Source organism: Lithobates pipiens, unplaced genomic scaffold (genome assembly GCF_037356315.1).
Source record: "Lithobates pipiens isolate NorthernLeopardFrog02 unplaced genomic scaffold, aLitPip1_a1.2 Scaffold_16, whole genome shotgun sequence".
Taxonomy (NCBI): Eukaryota; Metazoa; Chordata; class Amphibia; order Anura; family Ranidae; genus Lithobates; species Lithobates pipiens.
The window spans coordinates 24,385,012-24,411,946 of NW_027507748.1; the positions used below are offsets into that span (position 1 = coordinate 24,385,012).

At 46.2% G+C, this 26,935-nt stretch overlaps 1 protein-coding gene across 5 annotated transcripts in view; it reads right to left on the reverse strand.

Annotated features, from left to right (window-relative positions):
• The window catches only part of CFAP44 (cilia and flagella associated protein 44), a 98,379-nt gene extending 76,394 nt beyond the window's left edge, over positions 1 to 21,985 (reverse strand). For 2 of the 5 annotated variants that reach the window (XM_077479683.1, XM_077479687.1), the window contains exons 1-7: positions 21,901 to 21,962; positions 21,032 to 21,103; positions 17,668 to 18,990; positions 9,235 to 9,378; positions 7,155 to 7,332; positions 3,621 to 3,783; positions 954 to 1,056 (exon numbers count right to left, since the gene is read on the reverse strand). In XM_077479683.1, coding sequence (XP_077335809.1) covers positions 954 to 1,056; positions 3,621 to 3,783; positions 7,155 to 7,332; positions 9,235 to 9,378; positions 17,668 to 18,990; positions 21,032 to 21,103; positions 21,901 to 21,946 — 2,029 coding nt within the window. In that variant the 5' untranslated portion in view covers positions 21,947 to 21,962. Of the gene's footprint in view, positions 1 to 953; positions 1,057 to 3,620; positions 3,784 to 7,154; positions 7,333 to 9,234; positions 9,379 to 17,667; positions 18,991 to 21,031; positions 21,104 to 21,900 lie in introns of all 5 variants that reach the window. The other 3 variants (XM_077479686.1, XM_077479685.1, XM_077479684.1) reach the window with 3 other exon arrangements.
• Between the last annotated feature and the right edge of the window lie 4,950 nt (positions 21,986 to 26,935).

Here is a 26,935-nt window from a genome sequence, read left to right on the forward strand (position 1 = left end):
TTCCTAACACAACTCTGTAAAGGACCAATAAAAAGGGGCTCTATTGCATGGAGAATTTATATTTGAGATTAGATACATTCTCTATTTTGGCCAATGCACAGCTCCAGGAATTATTACTAACCCAAACTGAGGAAAGATGTGGGGGCAGAGCACTGGCAGACACCAATGAGAGGTAAGCAGTAACTAGAGCACTACAGTAATCAAATAGGTGCTTGCTTAAGCTAAGCCATGTTTGAGTCCAAGTTCAGTGCTGTGGGTTCTGAGGGTCACCTGCTTTCAACTGGTGGGCTCTAAGCCCTTGTACACACGGTCGGAGAATCCGTCGGAATGTGTCCTATCGGACCGTGTTGTCGGATAATCCGACTGTGTGGGGTGTGCATTGGACTGTTTCCGTCTGAATATCCGTCGGACCAAATTTTCCAACATGTTGGAAATATTTTCCGACCAACTGGTCCGATAGGACATACTCCGATCATGTGTAGAGAATTTTGATCGGACAAAGTGCCACGCATGCTCAGATCAAATTCCTACATCAAAGCTATTGGCTACTAGCCTGAACGTAATCCCATCGTAACAAAATTATGTCATCACATTCTGAATGATCGGATTTTTCGACAACTTTGTCCGACCGTGTGTATGCAACGGTTTCGGACAAGATCCGACGGACAAAATCCGACGGATTTGGTTGTCGAAAATGTCCGACCGTGTGTACGTGGGCTAAGACTCCCTTTTCCTGAGACTAAAAATGCTTATCTCTCTTGGAGTTTCAACTCCTCCAACATTGCCTATCTTTCTCCAGCCAAGCCACGGATTGCTCATTTAAAAAAAACAGTGCAACAACTCCCACTGTGAACCTGCACTAAAAAATGTCAATGCCTGTGCAGGGAATAAAAATATTTTGATAAACAAATATGCAGCAAATAGCCAAATATATACAGTATGGTTCTAATCACCCCTGAGAATCCGAAATGGTTTAAGTGATGGAAATTCATAAAGGATGATGTTTGGTTTGTGTCCTTTCTCTGCCACGGCAAAATATTTCCTGCTGGGGTGGACCTGGAAGTAAAGAAATCCAAGATGTCCAAGAGTAACATATTTATATAAATCGGCTACTAAATTAAAATCCCATCTGCCCCCCACCCCCCAAAAAAAACAATATATAATATATTAAGGTAGACTAGAATTGCTAAAAAATATAAGGTTTGGAACAGACATCTAAAAAAAAAAAAAAGCAGCTCTCTGGGGCTCAAGAGGGTAAAGAGAAAGTGTATTTTCGGTCAGTGAATATTCAGTGTTGCTATTGTCGTAGTTACCTTAGGCCGCGTACACACGGGCGGATTGTCTGGCCAACTAAGTTCGTCAGACAATCCGACAGACAGTCCGTTCAAAATTTGAATGAACGGACTTGACCACACACGATGAACAGACAGTCCGCTGAAAGCGTGCGCGATGACGTGAACGGCACGTACGACGGGACGAGAAATTCGACGTCCAATACACTGCAATGCAACCTTCTCCGTGTAAATCCTTTCTGAGCATGCGCCAAACTTAGTCTGTCGAACTAGCCTACTCACGAGCGGATTGTCCGCTGAAACCAAGTTTGGACGGACTGTCTTACAGAAATTCCGTAAGACTTTGTTCGTCAGACAATCCGCTGAAAAAGTCAGCTGAAGCCCACACACGTGCGGATTGTCCGCTGAAACACGGTTCAGCGGACTAAGTTGGGCAGACAATCCGCCCGTGTGTATGCGGCCTTACAGTATTTTAATGATATTTTCACATTTTTACATGCTTGCTCTTCCATATTTGTGTTATTGTAGTAAATATAGAGGTCTCTAGATGAGCCATTAGAGGGAGCTCTTGGTGGTCCAGTACAATTACTTTTTCTTTTAGTAACTGCTGCACAGGGAGGGCAGAATGATCAAATGAAGCAGCTGGTTCTAAATTAGAACATGTTCAATGTCCTCACAGACCAGAGGACAGCTGGGGTGACAGCTTACAAAAGATAGATTTTTCCACCGTGTGGTCCGGAAAATATTGGGAGAGAGGGAAAAAACATGACAGGTCGGGTTGGCCTCAACACTGAACATTGCGCTGCCACAACTCTGTATAGAAGAGCTCAGTCCCAGAACATTCATTATCAGGGTTAAGTTGATTAGTGCTCCAACCTACATAGCCTACTGCAAATGCTCAGCAGCACTGATGCCACCACTTTTCAAGGGACAGTTCCAGTGCTGCTGGTGGGCATTTGCACTGCCAGCTCAATAGGGATGCTGGTATATTCTATATGATAATGTTGCAGTGGCGGTGCGTCCATCGAGGGCGCAGGAGCGCCACCCCCTCTCTCCTGCACCCGTCAATCTTCAATAGATAGATTCATGCATTGCATGAATCTATCTATTGTCACCGCTGCCGCCCCCTATTCAGGTGTCCGGACCCTTGTCGGGCGCCGGGCATCTGAATTACAGCGGGGGGGGTGTTTTCGGAAGTGCCTGATTAGAGCTGTCAGCAATTGATGGGGCAAACTGGTGGCAATTGATGGGACAAACTTGTGGCAATTGATGGGGCACACTGGTGGAAATTGATGGGGCATACTGGTGGCAATTGATGGGGCATACTGGTGGCAATTGATGGGGAAAACTTGCGTCAATTGATGGGGCAAACTTGTGGCAATTGATGGGGCACACTGGTGGAAATTGATGGGGCATACTGGTGGCAATTGATGGGGCATACTGGTGGCAATTGATGGGGAAAACTTGCGTCAATTGATGGGGCACACTGGCGGAAATTGATGGTTACAGTGGCTGCGCTTGATGGCACAGTGGTGGCAATTTATGGGTACAGTGGCTGCATTTGATGACACAGTGGCTGCATTTGATGGAACAGTGGCTGCATTTGATGGGCACAGTGGTGGCAATTTATGGGCACAGTGGCTGCGCTTGATGGCACAGTGACTGCATTTGATAGGCACAGTGGTGGCAATTTATGGGTAAAGTGGCTGCGCTTGAAGGCACAGTGGCTGCATTTGATGGGCACAGTGGTGGCAATTTATGGGTACAGTGGCTGCGTTTGATGGCACAGTGGCTGCATTTGATGGGCACAGTTGTGGCAATTTATGGGTACAGTGGCTGCGCTTGATGGCGCAGTGGCTGCATTTGATGGGCACAGTGCTAGCAATTTATGAGTACAGTGGCTGCGTTTGATGGCACAGTGGCTGCATTTGATGGGCACAGTGGTGGCAATTTATGGGTACAGTGGCTGCGCTTGATGGCGCAGTGGCTGCATTTGATGGGCACAGTGGTGGCAATTTATGAGTACAGTGGCTGCGTTTGATGGCACAGTGGTGGCAATTTATGGGTACAGTGGCTGCATTTGATGGCACAGTGGCTACATTTGATGGCACAGTAGCTGCATTTGATGGGCACAGTGAGGCTGCACTTGATGTTTGTTTGTTTTTTTCAGTTTGCGCCCCCCCAATAATTTTGAGCACCAGCCGTCACTGTAATGTTGTGAGCATTTCCTTTAACTGTTCCTCAAAAAAACAAACTAAATCAAGTGTCTGTCTTCTATAAAATATCTTTGTTACTCTACTGGATTAAAATGATCCAAAAAAAACGTACTGTGACCGCTCCGATTCCCCCACCACTGCTGCTCCTCAGATATCGCTGTTCCTGCGTCTTCAGGGTTAGGATGATAATCACGGTACCAGCAACATACAGCAGTGTCTGGTCATCCAGTAAATGGAGGTTGGCTCTTTTTTTGCAGTCATAACCAAACGAATGTCTGAGATATATTGAGGAAACAAATGAGAGAATTTTGTCTGCCTGTACATGTTCTTTACAGGAACTGATCCACCCGGACTATATCCTCAATATGAAATAGACCCTACCTGTTCTCTACATGAAGAATACAGGAACTGGTACACCTGGACTACATTTCCTTATCCAACAGAACCTGCATGTTCTAATCTTCACCAGAAGACTGCAGGAACTGATCCACTTGGACTACATCCCTTTTACAACAGACCCCTATCTGTTCTCTACAGGAAGACTACTAGAACGGATCCCCCTTGACTACTTGACTACACTTCCCTACGCAACAACACCTACCGTGTTTCCCCGATTGTAAGACGTATCGGGAGTTTCAGAGGGGTCGGCTAATATAAGCCATACCCCGAAAGTAAGACATATGTCTTACTTTTGGGGAAACACGGGGGTATTGCCGCCTCCAGTGGCGTACTAAGGGTGGGGCGGGGGGTGCGGGCCGCACCGGGTGCCACACCATGGGGGGGGTGCCAGGCCAGCGCCCTCCCCCTCCGACTGAAGAGACAGCGCCGTTCTGATCAGTCTCGGGCAGCGGCTGTCACTCACAGCCGAGCAGAGTGAAGCCGCCTCCCCCTCCTCTTGTATGGCTACACAGTGCTGTCCATGAAGGAGAAGGAGGGGGAGGCGGCTTCACTGAAGCCGCCTCCCCCTCCTTCTCCTCCTCCATACACAGCACTGTGTAGCCATACAAGGGGAGGGGGAGGTGGCTTCACTCTGCTCGGCTGTGAGTGACAGCCGCTGCCCGAGACTGATCAGAACGGCGCGACACAACCACAGAGAAGGGGATTATTGCGCCAGGTCCCGGATCACTGCCGACAGGTGTCACTGGCTCTGTGTCCTCCTGGTACAGGTCAGTGCTGGTCATACAGAGAGAGACCAAGGAGGGGGAGGGGGAGGGGGGGTGTGAAGAGATTCTCTGCAGCTCTTATTATGTAACCGCAAGATGCAGCTGAGGAGGACTACAAATCCCAACATACCGGGCTGTGTGGGCTTACAGTTCTCCTCTGCTGAGCATAGCAGCTTTGTATGCTTGGACTTGTAGTCCTCCATAGTGCAGCCTTGCATGCTGGGACTTGTAGGCCTCCTCTGTAGTACAGTGCAGCCTTGCATGCTGGGACTTGTAGTCCTCTGTAATGCAGTGCAGCCTTGCTTGCTGGGACTTGTAGTCCTCTTCTGTAGCGCAGTGCAGCTCTGCATGCTGGGATTTTTTTCCAATATAAGACATACCCCGAAAGTAAGACATAGTGGGGCTTTTGGGGATAAAAAGAAAATAAGACACTGTCTTACTTTCGGGGAAACACGGTACGTATTCTGTACAGGAAAACTACAGCAACTGATCCACCTGGACTACATCCCCTGTACAACATACCCTACACATTCTCTACAGGAAAACTACAGACACTAATTCACCTGGACTACATCCCCCTATACTACAGACCTTACCTGTTCTCTACAGGAAGACTATAGGAACCGATCCACTTGGGACTACATCCCCTGTACAACAGATCCTACATGTTCTCTACAGGAACTGGTCCACCTGGACTACATCCCCTATACAACAGACCCCTACATGTTTTCTACAGGAAAACTACAGCAACTGATCCACCTAGACGACACCCCCTCTTACAACATACCCTACACATTCTCTACAGGAAAACTACAGCAACTGATCCACCTGGACTACATCCCCTCTTACAACATACCCTACACATTCTCTACAGGAAAACTACAGGAACTGATCCACTTGGACTACATCACCCTGTACAACATACCCTACCTATTCTCTAAAGGAAGACTAGAGGAACTGGTCGACCTGGACTACATACCCTGTACAACAGACCCCTACCTGTTCTCTACAGGAAAACTACAGCAACTGATCCACCTGGACTACATCCCCTTTTACAACATACCCTACATGTTCTCTTCAGGAAGACTATAGGAACTGATTCACCTGGTCTACATCCACCTATGCAACAGACCCTATATCTTCTCTACAGGAAACCTACAGGAACTGATCCACTTGGACTACATCCCCAGTACAACCGACCCCTACCTGTTCTCTACAGGAAGATTACAGGAACTGATCCACTTGGACTACATCCCCTGTAGAACAGACGCTACCTGCTCTCTACAGGAAGACTACAGTAACTTATCCATCTGCACTACATTTCCTGTACGACGGACCCCTACCTTTTCTCTACATGAAGACGACAGCAACTGATCCAACTGGACTGCATCCCTCCTACAACAGATCCTGCATGTTCTCTATAGGAAGACTATAGGGACTGATCCACCCGGACTACATCCCCTGTACAACATTCCCCACATGTTCTCTACAGGAATACTACAGGAACTGACCCACCTGGACTACATCCCCTGTACAAAAAAACCTACATGTTCTTTACAGGACTACTACAGGAACTGATCCACCTGGACAACATCCCCTGTACAACAGATCCTACCTGTTCTCTACAGGAAGAACAAAGAAGCTGACCTACCAGGCATATGTTACTCTATATGGCAGCACTATTCTCAGGAGATGATTCACCTGGGCTATGGTCCCCTGTATAATAGATCCTACATGTTCTCCACAAGAAGAATACAGGAAGTGACCCTTGTGGGCTACGATATATTCCCTGTGCAGCAGCACTATTCTCTAAAAGAAAATACAGAAGGTGATCCACCTGAGCTATGCCTCCCTGTACAACATATTCTGCTTGCTCCTACCTGTTCTCTACAGGAAGAATAAAGGAGTTAACCCGCCTGGACTATGGTCTTCTGTACATCAGCACAACATTCTTTAGGGAAATATTCCTATTCTCTACAGAGAGACTATAGAAAGTGGCCCACCTGGGTTATGTTCCCTGTACAACAAACCCTACCTGTTCCCTATAGTAACACTATAGGAAATAACCTAGCTGTGTTATGCCTCCCATACAACAGATCCTACCTGTTCCCTATAGTAACACTATAGAAAATAACCTAGCTGGGTTATGCCTCCCATACAACAGATCCTACCTGTTCCCTACAGGAAGAACACAGGAGTTGACCCGCCTGGACTATGTGCCTCTGCTCATTAGCATTATTTTCTAGGGAACTATTCCTGTTCTCTACCATAAGATTATAGCGAGTGATCCACCTAGGCTAAGTTCCTTTGTAGAACAGATCCTACAGGAGATGACCCACCTGGTCCATGTTTTTCTGTATAACAGATCCTACCTGCTCTCGGGGGGTGATACACCTGGACTATGGACCCCTGTTTAGCCTTTATAAATACTATAGACCCCTGTGGAGTAGAATAGACTCTTCATTCTCATAATAGAAGGATACAGGAGTTGGAGGACTCCACTTGGTATTCCTGAGTCTGGGGTGATGTACGGCTGGGAGCAGATACTCTCATAGTCATAGTAGAAGTCCTCTGGGATCTTCTCCTCTGTTTCTTCCTCCTCCTCATTTTCGCCTTCTCCTGGCTTCGGTTGTTCATTGGCTAATGCCTCAGGTATTTGGCCTAGGTCCACAAACACAATCTCATAGCAGACATACAGACATAAAAATATACCACCTTGATTACTGTGCTAACTAACCAAAGTATTCACACCCCTCCTCCAAACTTTAAGTTAAGTTAAAACCCTTTTATTAAAAAGAACAAATACCCAAAAGGTTTATGGTGAGGATGACCTTAACTGCCGAGTCAATGCTGGAGGGAGAGGGTGAGCTAAGTAAGTTCCAGAATGAAAAGAAAGGAGAGCTGAGCTACTTAGTCGCTGCTGAGAGTGGCAACAGGGGGAGCTGATCTGCTCAGTCACTGATGAGAGGGGCAACAAGGGGAGCTGATCTGCTCAGCCATTGCTGGGAGGGGCCACCAGGGGGAGCTGATCTGCTTAGCCACTGCTGGGAGGGGGCACCAGGGGGAGCTGATCTGCTTAGCCACTGCTGGGAGGGGGCACCAGGGGGAGCTGATCTGCTTAGCCACTGCTGGGAGGGGGCACCAGAGGGAGCTGATCTGCTTAGTCACTGCTGAGAGAAGCCAACAGGGGGAGATGATCTTCTTAGTCACTGCTGGTAGTTAGGAGCCCTTTTACCTCTAACCCTTTACAGTCATATATTTATGATACTTGCTACTGTTTGCATTATTAAACAAATGCCTTTTTTTGCATATTGATGAGCATTTTGAAAGACATGAGCTTTTCCAGGGTGCTTATACACTAAAAATCTGCAGAAACCCAGCAAAAAATATTGCATTTGAAAGACCGCTGTGTAAATAAATTGTGACATAAAATATTGCAACAACCACCATTTTATTCTCTAGGGTGTCTACTAAAAAAATATATATAATGTTTGCAGGTGATTTTCTAGCTAAAAAAAAAATGATTTTAATTTGAAACCAACAAATGTCAGAAAAAGGTTTAGTGTTTAAGTGGTTAAACTTTTTTCACTTACACACAAAGTCTATTCCTTTGACAAATTGTTACAATGTTTACACTTAAGTTCAACTGATAAAGAATGTTTTGATTCTTGGCTGCCCAGTTTTTCTCTTCCTTTCTTTTGAGGGCTGTGGCTTCAGAAGAGCAGAGAGAATTCTTTGCATTGAAAGAATTCTGAAACACTTTAGTCCAGATCGCGATAAGGATTCTTGACGATTAATTGTGCAGCTCTAATTTGTACATATAAATAAATCATAGATTTATATCTTTTGTCTTATAGGCTACATAATGCACGCAAACGTAGAAAATATATATTTTTTTACATTATTTAACATATATATATAGATTTATTATGATTTATTTTTTTAATACTGTAATTGTTTCTAACCAATACAGTTCTAAACAGAGGCACACTGCCATCTTCAGGCTGCAGTGGCATCTGCAGTCTGAAGGCTTATTTTGCAAACTAAGCCATCAGCCTGCATCTGATCCCTTTGTCATCCGTGACATATCGATCGGACGGTCGGGAATCACTCTGGTCAGAGACAGGAGGGTCTAACAGGCAGCACTCTGGCACTGTGCTCACTGCGGCCTCTCAAAATGTGAAGGTTCCCTCAGCATTGGCAATCATGCTGGGTAATGTTTATCTACAGACTACGGGTAGGAAGAGCTTATTGGTTTTTGTGCATTTGCAATTTATTCCAAAGGGCCGGATTAATATACAAGTGAGGGCCATCTGAAATGGGGGACTCTGCGGCTGGTGGTGACTAGGCCCTCAAACACAAGAAATACAACAGGTGGGAATTATGAAGATGGTTTTATTTTTGAGAATGCCGCACATTGGAGACCTACAAAGTAAGGGACTGCCGCTCCCATCAGAGCAGACATAATGATAGGGTTTGACGCCCAGGAGGTGAGCCGAGGTCTGTGGGTTTGTAGTGCAGACCCTTCCAAGTCAAGAATAAATTATCAATATGTAAGTTTACCTTCTGCTTCCTCATCGGGATTCTGCTGTGCCGTTTCTCCTGTCTGATCTTCATCACTTCCAGCTTCAGCGGCTGCAATTTCCCCTGAAGTGACGCCCTCCTTCACTGTATCCACAACCATAGCTTCAACCACACTGCCATCTGCTGGTAGGATAACAAAAGACAATGTCTAAATTATATTTATTTACCATTTGCAAATACTTGATCTATAGTAGTGATTAACCACTTCAGCCCCGGAAGATTCCCCCTTAATGACCAGGTCATTTTTTGCGATACGGCACTGCGACGCTTTAACTGACAATTGCGTGGTCGTGTGATGTTGTACCCAAACAAAATTTATGTCCCTTTTTCCAAACAAATAGAGCTTTCTTTTGGTTTCTTTTGGTGGTATTTGATCACCTCTGCGTTTTTTTGTTTTGTTTTTTTGCACTATAAACAAAAGGAGAGTGACAGTTTTGAAAAAAAAAAAAAACACAATATTTTGTACTTTTTGCTATAATAAATATTCCAAATAAAAAAATAAAAAAAAATGTCTTCATCGGTTTAGGGCTGAACGGTACACGCTACTTATCACCTCGTGTTTGTGACGGGTCCCAGGAGAACGGGTCTGTCTGTGTGCGTCCGGCCGGTACCACGGACTTAAGGCTTATTTTCTTTTATATACTTGTAAGTGCATTTTTACTTTTTTATCTTTATAAATAAAGGGTTTTACACTATTTCGAGACCCTCTTTTTCCCTTTATGATCTTTGGTGCCCCTGCCTTTGAGTTCTTCCTCTGGACCTCAAAGTGAAGTATCTGGGAGTGAGTCCCCTTTTCAAGATCCTTTGGAGCAGTGGAATCAGGAGGATTTTGAGGAACCCCCCTTGGCTGGAAGTGGCGTCTAACTCCATAAGCCTCGTGTGACCCTCTGTAGTGGGGGGTCATGTCTATCTGGTAAGCAGTAAACCTTACCATATGTTGGTGGTGGATTGAACACAACGTTTTCCAGTTTGGATCTAACAGTGAACCTCTATGAATATTGTGGTTTATCTATAGAAGATTTCTATGTACAGCTCTATGTCAACCATTTTGGTGGCTCTTATACACGGACTTATTTTTTGCACACTGGGTGTTTATGTTTTTCTTTAAAAAAAAATTTATGTCTTTAGAGGTTTGTGCTAAAAAACCTTATTGTATACGTATATGTTAAATTATACTAGCTAAATTCTGGGTTTTGATATATCTACACATGTGTGCTTTGCATCACGTATATGTATAGGGTTGCCATACCCTGTATAACCATTCTAATATTACTGCACTTTGCCTTTTTAGTTGCTAGCATTTGTTTAGCGCGGCTTATGATTATTTTGTTTTATCCATCCTGTATTTATGTGACACAGTTGAGCCGCAGCTGAACATCTTTATTTCACAAATATTTCACATATTTTTTCACACATATTTTTTATACACATTTTCATATATTTCTTTTACCTTAGCGCAGTTTTTTTCCCCTTTTTTCTTGGATATTTATTCTGCTACATATTTTTGGTAAAAAAAAAAAATCGCAATAAGCGTATATTGATTGGTTTGCGCAAAAGTTATATCGTCTACAAAATAGGGGAAAGATATATGGCATTTTTATTTTTTATTTTTTTACTATTAATGGCGGCGATCTATTGGTAGAGATAGGATTACTGTCTTCTATCCTGGTCAACCTAAGCTGTGCCGTAAATGTGGAGTTAAGGGACTCGCATCCTGATGGCGATTAAATCTCAAAATGTTTCTTAGCCTGGATTGTGTTTAAGTTGAGGTTCAGGGTTTTTTAGTCTCTTTTTTGTTGTCATTAAAATATGTTTCTTAACCACTTGCCGACCGCCGCACGACGATATACGTCGGCAGAATGGCACGGGCAGGCATATGGGCGTATATATAAGTCCCTGCCTGCCCGCGGGTGGGGGGCCCGATCGGGCCCCCCCCCCGGTGCCTGCGGCGGTCGGCATTCCTTCGAGAGCGATCCGGGATGAGGGGGCGGCCATTCATTCATGGCCACCCCCTCGCGATCGCTCTCGACGAATGGAAATCCTCCGTGACATCACTTCCTCTCCTGTAATGTAAACACAGGAGAGGAAGTGATGTATTCTCTCCTCCGTGTCGGTATTTTTCGTTCCGGCACCGAGGAGAGAGGATCGGTGAGTTGCACCAACACACCACACATACAGTAGAACATGCCAGGCACACTCACACCCCCCCTTTACCCCCCGATCACCCCCCCAATTACCCCTGCCCCCCCAGTCACAGTGACACCAATTGCTTTTTATTTATTTATTTATTTATTTATTTTTTTGCATTGGTGTCATTTGTGACTGTAATAACTGTTAGGGCAGTTAGGGTTAGCCCCCTTTAGTTCTAACGTACCCCCCTAACCCCCCAATAAAGGTTTAACCCCGTGATCACCCCCCGTCGCCAGTGTCACTAAGGCTGGGTTCACATTGCAGCGGTTTATGAGAACGGATGTGATTCGCACCGCACTGCAGTGCAAATCACATCCGATCTCTCTGCGATTCGAGTTCAGCCATACAGATAGTATGGCTGAATTCGTGTCGCACCCGCCGCACCCGCCGCAAACTCGCAGGGACCCTTTTTTTGGTCCGCAGCAGAATCGGATCGCATGGGTGTTCACACCATGCGATCCGAGTTTGCAGATCGCACTGCGATATGCGAACTGATCTGGGGGTGTCATTATTTCACTGACACTCCCAGCAGTTCGCATAGGGCAGTGTGAACTGCCGCCGGGAGGCATGCGATGCGGGAACCCGCCGCGGATTCGTGGCGTTCCCGCATCGCTCCAGTGTGAACCCAGCCTAATAAGCGATCATTTTTCTGATCGCTGTATTAGTGTCACAGGTGACGCTAGTTAGGCAGGTAGGTATTTAGGTTCGCCGCAACTTTTTATAGCGCCAGGGACCCCCATATACTACCGCATAAAGCCCCCTGATTGCCCCCTAGTTAACCCTTTCACCAGTGATCACCATATAACTGTTACAGGTGACGCTGGTTGGTTAGTTATTTTTTTATAGTTTCAGGGCACCCGCCATTTATTACCTAATAAAGGTTTAACCCCCTGATCACCCGGCGGGTGTCATTTGTGACTGTAATAACTGTTAGGGCAGTTAGGGTTAGCCTCCTTTAGTTCTAAGGTACCCCCCTAACCCCCCCAATAAAGGTTTAACCCCGTGATCACCCCCTGTCGCCAGTGTCACTAAGGCTGGGTTCACATTGCAGCGGTTTATGAGAACGGATGTGATTCGCACCGCACTGCAGTGCAAATCACATCCGATCTCTGTGCGATTCGAGTTCAGCCATACAGATAGTATGGCTGAATTCGTGTCGCACCCGCCGCACCCGCCGCAAATTCGCACGGGACCCTTTTTTTGGTCCGCAGCAGAATCGGATCGCATGGGTGTTCACACCATGCGATCCGAGTTTGCAGATCGCACTGCGATATGCGAACTGATCTGGGGGTGTCATTAACATTTCACTGACACTCCCAGCAGTTCGCATAGGGCAGTGTGAACTGCCGCCGGGAGGCATGCGATGCGGGAACCCGCCGCGCATTCGTGGCGTTCCCGCATCACTCCAGTGTGAACCCAGCCTAATAAGCGATCGTTTTTCTGATCACTGTATTAGTGTCACAGGTGACGCTAGTTAGGCAGGTAGGTATTTAGGTTCGCCGCAGCTTTTTATAGCGCCAGGGACGCCCATATACTACCGCATAAAGCCCCCTGATTGCCCCCTAGTTAACCCTTTCACCAGTGATCACCATATAACTGTTACAGGTGACGCTGGTTGGTTAGTTATTTTTTTTATAGTTTCAGGGCACCCGCCATTTATTACCTAGTCTCACTAGTGTACCCCTAAATTTAGGGGTGTCTACTTTCCAAAATGGGGTCATTTGGGGGGGGTTTGTGCCATCTTGGCATTTTATGGCCTTCAAAACTGTAACGCCCTTAGAAAGCCTGAAGGCGGTGCTTGGTTTTCGGGGCCCCGTACGCGGCTAGGCTCCCAAAAAGTCCCACATATGTGGTATCCCCGTACTCAGGAGAAGCAGCAGAATTTATTTTGGGGTGTCATTTCACATATGCCCATGGCATGCGTGAGCAATATATCATTTAGTGACAACTTTGTGGAAAAAAAAAAAAAAAAAGTTTGTAATTTTCCCGCAACTTGTGGCAAAATATAAAATATTCCATGGACTCAACATGCCTCTCAGCAAATAGCTTGGGGTGTCTACTTTCTAAAATGGGGTCATTTGTGGGGGTTTTGTGCCATCTTGGCATTTTATGGCCTTCAAAACTGTAATAGGTAGTGAGGAGTGAAGTCAAATATTTACGCCCTTAGAAAACCTGAAGGCGGTGCTTGGTTTTCGGGGCCCCGTACGCGGCTAGGCTCCCAAAAAGTCCCACATATGTGGTATCCCCGTACTCAGGAGAAGCAGAGAATTTATTTTGGGGTGTCATTTCACATATGCCCATAGCATGTGTGAGCAATATATCATTTAGTGACAACTTTGTGTAAAAAAAAAAAAAAAAATTATTTTTTTGTCATTATTCAATCGCTTGAGGCAAAAAAATAAAATATTCGATGGGCTCAACATGCCACTTATCAATTTCCTCAGGGTGTCTACTTTCCAAAATGGGGTCATTTGGGGGGGTTTTGTACTGCCCTGCCATTTTAGCACCTCAAGAAATGAGATAGGCAGTCGTAAACTAAAAGCTGCGTAAATTCCAGAAAACATACCTTAGTTTGTAGATGTGACAACTTTTGCGCAAACCAATAAATATACAGTTATTGACTTTTTTTTTACCAAAGACATGTGGCTGAATACATTTTGGCCTAAATGTATGACTAAAATTGAATTTATTGGATTTTTCTAATAACAAAAAGTAGAAAATATCATTTTTTTTCAAAATTTGCGGTCTTTTTCCATTTATATTGCAAAAAATAAAAATCGCAGAGGCAATCAAATACCATCAAAAGAAAGCTCTATTTGTGGGAAGAAAAGGACGCAAATTTTGTTTGGGTACAACATTGCATGACCGCGCAATTACCAGTTAAAGCAGCGCAGTGCCAAATTGTAAAAAGACCTCTGGTCATTTACCAGCAAAATGGTCCGGTCTGAAAGTGGTTAATATGTTATCTTGTCAGGAAATGATTTTCTTTACTTGCTGATGTAAGCACACTTGTTTTTGTTTAGTTATTGTTTATTTTTGTGTAAATATGTTTTTATTAATGATCTGTATGTTTGTATGATTTACACTCTAATATCCCCCCACATTCACACACCATTATTATTATACATTTATATAGCTCTTACATATACTGCAGTGCTGTACTGAAAACAACGAGGCAGTCATAACAGTCTCTGTACCAGAGGAGCTTACACTCTAATGCCCCACCATAGTCAAACACTTTATTATACATTTATATAGCTCTGACATATACTACAGTGCTATACAGAGAACACTGAGCCAGTCATAAAAGTCTCTGTACCAGAGGAGCTTACACTCTAATGTCTCACCATAGTCGCACACTTTATTATATATTGATATAGCTCTGACATATACCGTAGTGCTGTATAGAGAGTATGCAGCCGGTCTCATCAGTCTCTGTACCAGAGGAGCTTACACTCTAATGCCCCCCCCCCAGTCATTAACTATTATTATTACACATTTATATAGCTCTGACATATACCGCAGTGCTGTACAGCCTTAGCTCACAATCATAGAAAGGAACAGTGGTCGTACTGCACATAACATTACAACATACACTCACTTGAGACTTCTATCCTGGTAGGAGACGGTTTCTAGTACTAAAATGTAGAAATGCATACCATGCCACATATGGAAAGCAGGATATATACAAATGTGTGCCTAGGCGTTATACAGAGAAACAAATCTATAAGAAAATAACCAGAATATTCTGGGATCATCTTTTCTATCTGCCCCCTCACCTTCCACATCTGCAGTCACTTGTTGCCCCGTACCCTCCTTATAGCGGAGGACCACCCTAAAGTGGACCTTCCGCTCATTGGAATCCTCCCCCCCTCCGGCGCCAAAATTGGCACCTTTCAGGGGGGAGGGGGGTGCAGGTACCTGTACAGTACAGGTATCTGCACCCACTTCCGGCGTAGATTCTGCAGAAGGTACGCCCCTTTCCGCAGAATCTACGCCCCTTTCCGAAAGTCCCCCGCTGCCTGCTGGGAAACACACGGATCCCAGAGACAGCGGGGACCATCCTTATTGCGCAGCGCTACTCGCGCATGCGCAGTAGGGAACCGGGAAATGAAGCCGAAAGGCTCCACTTCCTGATTCCCATACCCAAGATGGCGGCGGCAGCACCCGAGAGACGATCGAGAGATCGGCTTCGGGTGCTGACATCGCGGGCGCGCTGGACAGGTAAGTGTCACTATTTTAAAAGTCAGCAGCTGCAGTATTTGTAGCTGCTGGCTTTTAAAAAAAAAAAAACGCGGAGTCCCGGCGGACTCCCGCTTTAAGTTCCATCCCCTCTGTTCCTGAAGATAAGGAAGGAAGAAGATAATTTAAAACTGATTGGTTACCTAGTTGAGCAAATCGGACATACTACATATGTCCAAAAAAAAATTTACGGTACACAGGGCATGTGTAGTACGTCCAGACCTTCTGCACTGCTGAAGCTTAGTGCTCCAGAGCACAAAGTGTCATTTCTGTCTGCTGTTTCCTTTCACTGCTATCAGCATGAATCACTTCTGACAAGTTTTTCTCACACCAAGAGAAAAATGCTGACAGGGGAGAGAGCTCCAACACACAGCCTGTAATTGACAGCCTCAGCTTTGTTCCTGCGTGCTGTGTTAAGGGGGGTTGTGTCCCTTCCCTCCATTAAGCTCTCAGAGCTCTCCTCGCTGAGCTCTGCGGAGTGTAACCTCAGCCCCCCCCCCTTCTTTTTTATCAGACAAGCTTTATAAATTCAGCACTTTGTACAATTTAGGAGGATTGGTTTCATCTCTGTGTGTATAACCTTAGGATGGTCCCTTCACACGAGCGGAATTTCCGACAGAAAAAGTCAGACAGAATCTTTTCATCGTATATTCCGATCGTGTGTATGCCTCATCGGTCTTTTTTTTTCAAAAATTCTGATGGACCTAGAAATAGAACATGTTTAAAATATTCCTGACAGAACCAATTCCTGTCAGTAAAACCGCTCGTCTGTATGCTGTTCTGACGGACCAAAAACGACGCATGCTCTGAAGCAAGTAGAAGACGGAGGCTATTGGTTACTGGCTATTGAACTTCCTTTTTCTAGTCCCGTCATACTTGTTGTACGTCAACGCATTCTTGGTGATCGGACTTTGGTGTCATTGTGTGTACGCAAGACAGTTTCAGCGAAACTCCAACGGAAAAAGCTTCAGAGTTTATTCCGACGGGAAAACCGGTTGTGTGTATGCGGCATTAGAGTTTACAACCACTTTAAAGCATGCCAGTTCACATCGAGGTTTGATCTACCATGGGGAAAATAGTGATTAGACAGGAAAATCCACCTTGGTTGGTAAATTTCCATAGAGAAGACTCATCCAGGTAGTTTTGTCTGGGCTCATTGAGAGGCCCACAAACGTACCATAAATGTACCATAAATGGCTGGATCTGGAGAAGGTCCTCTTATTAACTATAAAAGACAAAAACAGAACATTCCATAGCTCAACTCACCAATCAGGATGAGCTCAGGCATGTTTGCATACTCCACGTGCAGCGCCTGCTAGGAAGTGGGCGCAGTGCTGCGCTAATCACAAGCAGCGAGACATTGCCCCGATGTGCGGCTGCAGAGATCGGGCAATGTCTCACTGCCTGTGATTAGCGCAGTGCTGCGCCGAATTCCTGGCGGGCTCTGCACGTGGAGTAAGCAAACACGCCTGAGCTCATTCTTACTCACCAACCAGTCTGCTGACCAATCAGATTAACCTGTCCAACAGTCAGCATTAAAAACAGGGGTTTAGTTAGCACGCATTTGCAAACGCATGCGTAAGCTGCAAGGCCTCTTCACGGCACCCTGTGTATGCTTGCAGAAATGCGTTTGCCCTTCCATGTGCTCCTTGCTGCGAAGGCTAGTTATAGGTGGGGGCAGGGGCCATTTGTTTCTCCTCTTATTAACCAGTCAGGATGAATTTTCCTGCCCAGTCACTATTTTCCCCAAAGCAGATCAAACCTCAGTGTGAACTGGCATGTTTTAAAAAAAAAAAAAAAAAAGTAGAAAGTTTTGTGTTGGATTGATCATGTACCTACAGGCACCTTTAGACTGTAGATGCCTCTGTCAAGTACTGTGGGGCCTTTTGGCATAATAAAATGTTAAAAGTACTTAAAAGTACTACAAGCCACTGCATGTTTCACACACACAACAAAATGAAAAGTAAAATAAAGGCCCACCTGCTGAGCTTTCCAGGTTTTGGTCATGCTGGATCTCCTGAGGTTTTCCAAGAGTTCCTTCCACGTGGGGTTGCTCAGTTCCTCCTTCCTTGCCTGGCGGCTCCTCCACAGTATTAATCCCTGAGCCAGTGTCTGCTTCAATTTGCTGGATTGCCTGATCTTCTCCAATAGTTCCTTCCACAGCAGGTTGCTCGGTTCCTCCTTCCTCCTCTGGTGGCTCCTCCATAGTTTCAGTCCCTGAGCCAGTGTCTGCTTCATTTTGCTGGATCTCCTGATCTTCTTCAATAGTTCCCCCCACTGCAGGTTGCTTGGTTCCTCCTTCATCACCCATCACAGTTTCAGTCCCTGAGCCAGTGTCTGCTTCAGTATGCTGGATCTCCTGATCTTCTTCAATAGTTACCCCCACTGTGGGTTGCTCAGTTCCTTCTTCCTCCTCTGGTGGCCCCTCTATAATTTCAGTCCTTGAGTCAGTGTCTGCTTCATTATGCTGGATCACCTGATCTTCTCCAATAGTTGCCTCCATTGCAGATTGTTCTGTTCCTCCTTCATCGCTCATCACAGTTTCATTCCCTGAGCTAGTGTCTGCTTCAATTTGCTGGATCTCTTGATCGTCTGCAATAGTTCCTTCCACAGCAGGTTGCTCGGTTACTCCTCCCTCCTCTGGTGGCTCCTCCATAGTTTCAGCCCCTGAGCCAGTGTCTGCTTCAGTATGATGGATCTCCTGATCTTCTTCAATGGTTCCTCCCATGGTAGGTTGCTTAGTTCCCTCTTCATTACCCAGTGGCTCCTCCACAGTTTCAATCCCTGAGCCAGTGTCTGCTTCATTATGTAGGATCTCCTGATCTTCTTCAATGGTTCCTCCCATGGTAGGTTGCTCAGTTCCGCCTTCATCACCCAGTGGCTCCTCCACAGTTTCAATCCCTGAGCCAGTGTCTGCTTCATTATGCTGGATCTCCTGATCTTCTACAATAGTTTCTTCCACAGCAGATTTCTTGGTTCCTCCTTCCTCCCCTGGCGGCTCCTCTACCGTTTCAGTCCCTAATCCAGTGACTTGTTCATCACCAACATCAAGGTTATCTGACGTCTGCTCCACCTCTACCTCAGACTTGTCAGACAACTTTGGCTCATGCATGGTACCCGATCCTTCATCTTCACCTGCAGACCCCTGGGTGACTGCCTCTTCTGCCCCCTGACCTTCTTCATCTCCCCCTTCTGTAACGTCAGTAGTAGAATCCGGGTTGTGTTCATCTTGTAAATTTTCTTTGCTGCTATCCAAAGTTTCAACATCTGCTTTTTCCTTTTGGAGTTGGTCAGACTCAACCTCTACAGTAATAAAAGAAGACAATGTGGTTATTGAACAAACACATATACTCTAAGTAATAAATAAAGTTACTATCCAGAGAACCCCATGTGATAGGACCAAGGACAGTAGGACAGTATTTTACAAATGATGGGCTACTAAACAAGGGGGGTCCACTTAGGAGCAGAAAGTGATCAGTCAGTCCAGCAGCATGTACTCACTGTACGGAACGCTCACAAAGCTGCTTTATTGATGCTATAGGCCCACCTACACCACATTTTACTGCTATCATAATGAGACCCTGTTCTCTGTGTAGGTTAGGTTATCTAGACATAAGTACTTGGAAAGACCTTCCTAATCCTCCCCCAACATTATGTTCCATTGCCAGAGCCCCCCAAAACTCCTGTGTAAGTTTCAACTGCAAACATAGACGTGTGGAGGTCTATGAATACTCCTCCTCTGCCCTATGCGACAGCAAATAGGCCTGGCCACCGTCTGCCCAGGGGTCAGGCACTGAATTTATAGGAGGTGGAGGAAGTCTGGGCCTCCGCACCTGGAAGTACTGGGTGTTCAACCAGTGTATGAACCAAGCAACAGAGGAGTGCTGATACCTTAGAGCCTCCAAATCTGCTAAACTCACACACAGTACAGTTACAGTGTAGATACAGTGCTTCTAAAATACACCCTATGTGCCCCATGTCTCCAAGAGCACCCTGTGTGCCCCATGTCTACAAGTGTGCCTTGTGAACTCCATGTCTCCAAGTTCACCCTGTGTGCTCCATGGCCCCAAGTGCACCTTGTGTGCCCTACGTCTCCAAGTTTACCTTGTGTACCCCATGTTTCCATCTCCAAGTGAAACTTGTGTACCCCATGTCTTCAAGTGCACCCTGTGTACCCCATGTCTCCAAGTTTACCTTGTGTACCCCATGTCTTCAAGTGCACCTTGTGTACCCCATGTCTCTAAGTGCACCCTGTGTACCCCATGTCTCCAAGTGCACCTTGTGTACCCCATGTCTCCAAGTTTACCTTGTGTACCCCATGTCTTCAAGTGCACCTTGTGTACCCCAGGTCTCCAAGTGCACCCTGTGTACCCCATGTCTCCAAGTGCACCCTGTGTACCCAATGTCTCCAAGTGCACCCTGTGTACCCCATGTCTCCAAGTGAAACTTGTGTACCCCATGTCTTCAAGTGCACCTTGTGTACCCCATGTCTCCAAGTGCACCTTGTGTACCCCATGTTTCCAAGTGAACCTTGTGTACCCCATGTCTCCAAGTGCACCTTGTGTACCCCATGTCTCCAAGTACAACTTGTCTACCCCATGTCTCCAAGTGCAACGTGTGTACCCAACGTCTCCAAGTTTACCTTGTGTACCCCATGTCTCCAAGTGCACTTTGTGTACCCCATGGCCCCAAGTTCACCTTGTGTACCCCATGGCCAAAAGTTCACTTTGTGTACCCCATGTCTCCAAGTTCACAGCAAAAGTGGAACTGTTAAATGTAAAAGTTTAACCTGGTTTCACATTGTTATTAGGGATAAGTTTGAATACCTGCCATTCCCTGCACAATGTCAGAGCCCTTATTGGCCAATAGGGGGGCGCTCTCTCTCTCTTTCTTACTTTGTCACTTGATAGGTGGATAGCAGTTGGGAGGCTTCACCAGGGGCGGACTGACCATTGGGCCACTTGGACACTGCCCGAGGGCCCCATGCCACTAGGGGGCCCCATCAGGGTTGCAAGCCTCAGTAAAACCAGGGACAGTATGTAAAAATGTGTGTTTTTTTTTTACATCTGTCTCTGAAATATCCCTTACCGACATCCTTTTGGTCTAAGATCCCAAGATTATAGCTGCCCCACCTCTCCAGTACCTTCTCAGCCAATAGAAACATGTATGTGTATACTGTGTGATTGTATACTGTGTGTGTGTGTGTGTGTATACTGTGTGGCCCCATAATCTCTGATTACCTGGGGGCCCCATAATCTCCTATTGCCCGGGGGCCCCATGAGTTGTCAGTCTGCCCCTGGGTTTCACATACAACATACTTCAGGTATTATAAAACGACACTGACCTGTTTGATCAGCCCCCTGCTGGGAGCTTTCCTCTTCTCCGGCTTGGCCCTCTGAACTGTCCATACCTGCAACTAATGCAGAAAAGTAAGTGATCGAAAATGACATCATTGCCCTGCCCCCCCCCTCCTCCAGTGATGTTGTACCTGCCCCCCAGACAGCTGCCCACAGCTTCTGGAGGGCAACAGATTTGTGTGTGGCGTTTCTCGGTTTCTCTGGGAGCCACAGCCCAGTCTGAATAACGTGTCTGGGTTTCAGTCTGCTTGAAACCTGGACACATGATTCAAAATTCGGACTGTAGAGGTGAATCCCGGACATACATACATATATATATATATATATATATATATATATATATATATATATATATATATATATATATATATATATATATATATATATATATATATGTGTGTGTTTGGAAAAGAGTATTTAGATTTATAATTAGCTGCACCCACATACACATTTTTAAGAGTTTTTCTTTCATTTTTAGTGTAAGCGCGAGATATTATCTTTTTAAATATGTCTAAGAATTTGTTATTTTTATATAGTATATAAAAAGTTATAAATAATTATATAAATGATAATATTATAATACAGAATTATGTATATATTATTATTATTATTATTTTATTGGAGAATACATAAATATGAAATAAATGATTCATTAAATATTGAATTAGACATAGTAAACGTCGCACATTATTTCTAACGCTATAGCGCCTGCAAAACGCCCTTGGTATGAAAGGGGTCTTATGTGTAATCCGCCGCTACCCCAGAATGGTGACAGCTCCCCTCACAGTGATGGGGATGTTGGGTGGTCACAGTTCTCTGATGCCAGAGATGAGGACAGATCACACACAGTGCCCACCTGTGCCCGCTGTACCTGCCTTCGCCGCCTCCTCCTGCGCCGCCATCTTTGTTGCTGTGGTTGCTAGGAGACAAGAGATCCGGCGTCCCGGGGTCTCCCTGCCAACAGCACCACGTGGCCAGGAGGCGGGGACTCCGTCCTCCGTCCTCCGTGGCCTCCCCCCCTTCACGTCACTTCTCCCTGATGGATGCATAGCACTCTCCGCCGGACGGTGGCGCTGCTGTGTACAGTAGTAGTCAGGTGCCACTAGGTGGCGATGTGTCGTCTCCGCTAGTAGGAGTGGCAGAACTACATTTCCCGGCATCCTCCTCCTTCCCCGGCTTCCTGTGTAGTGTCACAGTTTGATGCCTATCACAGGATGGTGCGGAAGTGACGTTGTTGCGTACTGCGCATGCGCGATGCGCTCCAAACGCTCGCGCCGTGCGTTCCAACATAGTTTCGGCAATACAGTTCAGCGAAACCATCACATAATGTTACGGAAGTGATGTTACACACAACACAAACACGGGCCACGTTGTTGCGTACTGCGCATGCGCGATGCGTTCCAAACACTTGCGCCGTGCGTTCCAACATAGTTTCGGCAATACAGTTCAGCGAAACCATCACATAATGTTACGGAAGTGATGTTACACACAACACAAACACTGGGCCGTTCGTTACAACACTAATACTTCCCTTGTTACCTAGTAGGTTTTGCATTGCTGGGACTTGTAGTGCCTATCCTGAGCTACATGCTTCAATGTTCAGTGTCCTCATCCTTATCCCCGTGCTTCAATGTTCAGTGTCCTCATCCTTATCCCCGAGCTTCAATGTTCAGTGTCCATCCTTATCCCCGTGCTTCAATGTTCAGTGTCCTCATCCCTATCCGCGAGCTTCAATGTTCAGTGTCCTCATCCTTATCCCTGTGCTTCAATGTTCAGTGTCCTCATCCCTATCCCCATGCTTCAATGTTCAGTGTCCTCATCCCTATCCGCGAGCTTCAATGTTCAGTGTCCTCATCCTTATCCCTGTGCTTCAATGTTCAGTGTCCTCATCCCTATCCCCATGCTTCAATGTTCAGTGTCCTCATCCCGATCCGCAAGCTTCAATGTTCAGTGTCCTCATCCTTATCCCTGTGCTTCAATGTTCAGTGTTCTCATCCCTATCCGCAAGCTTTAAATGTTCAGTGTCCTCATCCTTATCCCTGTGCTTCAATGTTCAGTGTCCTCATCCTTATCCCTGAGCTTCAATGTTCAGTGTCCTCATCCCTATCCCCCTGCTTCAATGTTCAGTGTCCTCATCCCTATCCGCGAGCTTCAATGTTCAGTGTCCTCATCCCTATCCCCATGCTTCAATGTTCAGTGTCCATCCTTATCCCCGTGCTTCAATGTTCAGTGTCCTCATCCTTATCCCCGAGCTTCAATGTTCAGTGTCCATCCTTATCCCCGTGCTTCAATGTTCAGTGTCCTCATCCCTATCCGCGAGCTTCAATGTTCAGTGTCCTCATCCTTATCCCTGTGCTTCAATGTTCAGTGTCCTCATCCCTATCCCCATGCTTCAATGTTCAGTGTCCTCATCCCTATCCGCGAGCTTCAATGTTCAGTGTCCTCATCCTTATCCCTGTGCTTCAATGTTCAGTGTCCTCATCCCTATCCCCATGCTTCAATGTTCAGTGTCCTCATCCCGATCCGCAAGCTTCAATGTTCAGTGTCCTCATCCTTATCCCTGTGCTTCAATGTTCAGTGTTCTCATCCCTATCCGCAAGCTTTAAATGTTCAGTGTCCTCATCCTTATCCCTGTGCTTCAATGTTCAGTGTCCTCATCCTTATCCCTGAGCTTCAATGTTCAGTGTCCTCATCCCTATCCCCCTGCTTCAATGTTCAGTGTCCTCATCCCTATCCGCGAGCTTCAATGTTCAGTGTCCTCATCCTTATCCCCGAGCTTCAATGTTCAGTGTCCTCATCCCTATCCCCCTGCTTCAATGTTCAGTGTCCTCATCCTTATCCCCGAGCTTCAATGTTCAGTGTCCTCATCCCTATCCCCATGCTTCAATGTTCAGTGTCCTCATCCCTATCCCCGAGCTTCAATGTTCAGTGTCCTCATCCCTATCCCCGAGCTTCAATGTTCAGTGTCCTCATCCTTATCCCCGAGCTTCAATGTTCAGTGTCCTCATCCCTATCCCCCTGCTTCAATGTTCAGTGTCCTCATCCCTATCCCCGAGCTTCAATGTTCAGTGTCCATCCTTATCCCTGTGCTTCAATGTTCAGTGTCCTCATCCCTATCCGCAAGCTTCAATGTTCAGTGTCCTCATCCTTATCCCCATGCTTCGATGTTCAGTGTCCTCATCGAAGCAGGGGGATAAGGATGAGGACACTGAACATTGAAGCTCGTGGATAGGGATGAGGACACTGAACATTGAAGCAGGGGGATAGGGATGAGGACAATGAACATTGAAGCTCGGGGATAAGGATGAGGACACTGAACATTGAAGCTCGCGGATAGGGATGAGGACACTGAACATTGAAGCAGGGGGATAGGGATGAGGACACTGAACATTGAAGCTCGGGGATAAGGATGAGGACCCTGAACATTGAAGCAGGGGGATAAGGATGAGGACACTGAACATTGAAGCTCGCGGATAGGGATGAGGACACTGAACATTGAAGCAGGGGGATAGGGATGAGGACACTGAACATTGAAGCTCAGGGATAAGGATGAGGACACTGAACATTGAAGCACAGGGATAAGGATGAGGACACTGAACATTTAAAGCTTGCGGATAGGGATGAGAACACTGAACATTGAAGCACAGGGATAAGGATGAGGACACTGAACATTGAAGCTTGCGGATCGGGATGAGGACACTGAACATTGAAGCATGGGGATAGGGATGAGGACACTGAACATTGAAGCACAGGGATAAGGATGAGGACACTGAACATTGAAGCTCGCGGATAGGGATGAGGACACTGAACATTGAAGCATGGGGATAGGGATGAGGACACTGAACATTGAAGCACAGGGATAAGGATGAGGACACTGAACATTGAAGCTCGCGGATAGGGATGAGGACACTGAACATTGAAGCATGGGGATAGGGATGAGGACACTGAACATTGAAGCACAGGGATAAGGATGAGGACACTGAACATTGAAGCTCGCGGATAGGGATGAGGACACTGAACATTGAAGCACGGGGATAAGGATGGACACTGAACATTGAAGCTCGGGGATAAGGATGAGGACACTGAACATTGAAGCACGGGGATAAGGATGGACACTGAACATTGAAGCATGGGGATAGGGATGAGGACACTGAACATTGAAGCATGTAGCTCAGGATAGGCACTACAAGTCCCAGCAATGCAAAACCTACTAGGTAACAAGGGAAGTATTAGTGTTGTAACGAACGGCCCAGTGTTTGTGTTGTGTGTAACATCACTTCCGTAACATTATGTGATGGTTTCGCTGAACTGTATTGCCGAAACTATGTTGGAACGCACGGCGCAAGTGTTTGGAACGCATCGCGCATGCGCAGTACGCAACAACGTGGCCCGTGTTTGTGTTGTGTGTAACATCACTTCCGTAACATTATGTGATGGTTTCGCTGAACTGTATTGCCGAAACTATGTTGGAACGCACGGCGCGAGCGTTTGGAGCGCATCGCGCATGCGCAGTACGCAACAACGTCACTTCCGCACCATCCTGTGATAGGCAGCAAACTGTGACACTACACCTATCACAGGATGGTGCGGAAGTGACGTTGTTGCGTACTGCGCATGCGCGATGCGTTCCAAACACTTGCGCCGTGCGTTCCAACATAGTTTCGGCAATACAGTTCAGCGTAACCATCACATAATGTTACGGAAGTGTTCGTTACAACACTAATACTTCCCTTGTTACCTAGTAGGTTTTGCATTGCTGGGACTTGTAGTGCCTATCCTGAGCTACATGCTTCAATGTTCAGTGTCCTCATCCCTATCCCCATGCTTCAATGTTCAGTGTCCATCCTTATCCCCGTGCTTCAATGTTCAGTGTCCTCATCCTTATCCCCGAGCTTCAATGTTCAGTGTCCATCCTTATCCCCGTGCTTCAATGTTCAGTGTCCTCATCCCTATCCGCGAGCTTCAATGTTCAGTGTCCTCATCCTTATCCCTGTGCTTCAATGTTCAGTGTCCTCATCCCTATCCGCAAGCTTTAAATGTTCAGTGTCCTCATCCTTATCCCTGTGCTTCAATGTTCAGTGTCCTCATCCTTATCCCTGAGCTTCAATGTTCAGTGTCCTCATCCCTATCCCCCTGCTTCAATGTTCAGTGTCCTCATCCCTATCCGCGAGCTTCAATGTTCAGTGTCCTCATCCTTATCCCCCTGCTTCAATAATCAGGGTCCTCATCCTTATCCCCGAGCTTCAATGTTCAGTGTCCTCATCCCTATCCCCCTGCTTCAATGTTCAGTGTCCTCATCCCTATCCGCGAGCTTCAATGTTCAGTGTCCTCATCCTTATCCCCCTGCTTCGATGAGGACACTGAACATCGAAGCATGGGGATAAGGATGAGGACACTGAACATTGAAGCTTGCGGATAGGGATGAGGACACTGAACATTGAAGCACAGGGATAAGGATGGACACTGAACATTGAAGCTCGGGGATAGGGATGAGGACACTGAACATTGAAGCAGGGGGATAGGGATGAGGACACTGAACATTGAAGCTCGGGGATAAGGATGAGGACACTGAACATTGAAGCAGGGGGATAGGGATGAGGACACTGAACATTGAAGCTCGGGGATAAGGATGAGGACACTGAACATTGAAGCTCGGGGATAGGGATGAGGACACTGAACATTGAAGCTCGGGGATAGGGATGAGGACACTGAACATTGAAGCATGGGGATAGGGATGAGGACACTGAACATTGAAGCATGTAGCTCAGGATAGGCACTACAAGTCCCAGCAATGCAAAACCTACTAGGTAACAAGGGAAGTATTAGTGTTGTAACGAACGGCCCAGTGTTTGTGTTGTGTGTAACTTCACTTCCGTAACATTATGTGATGG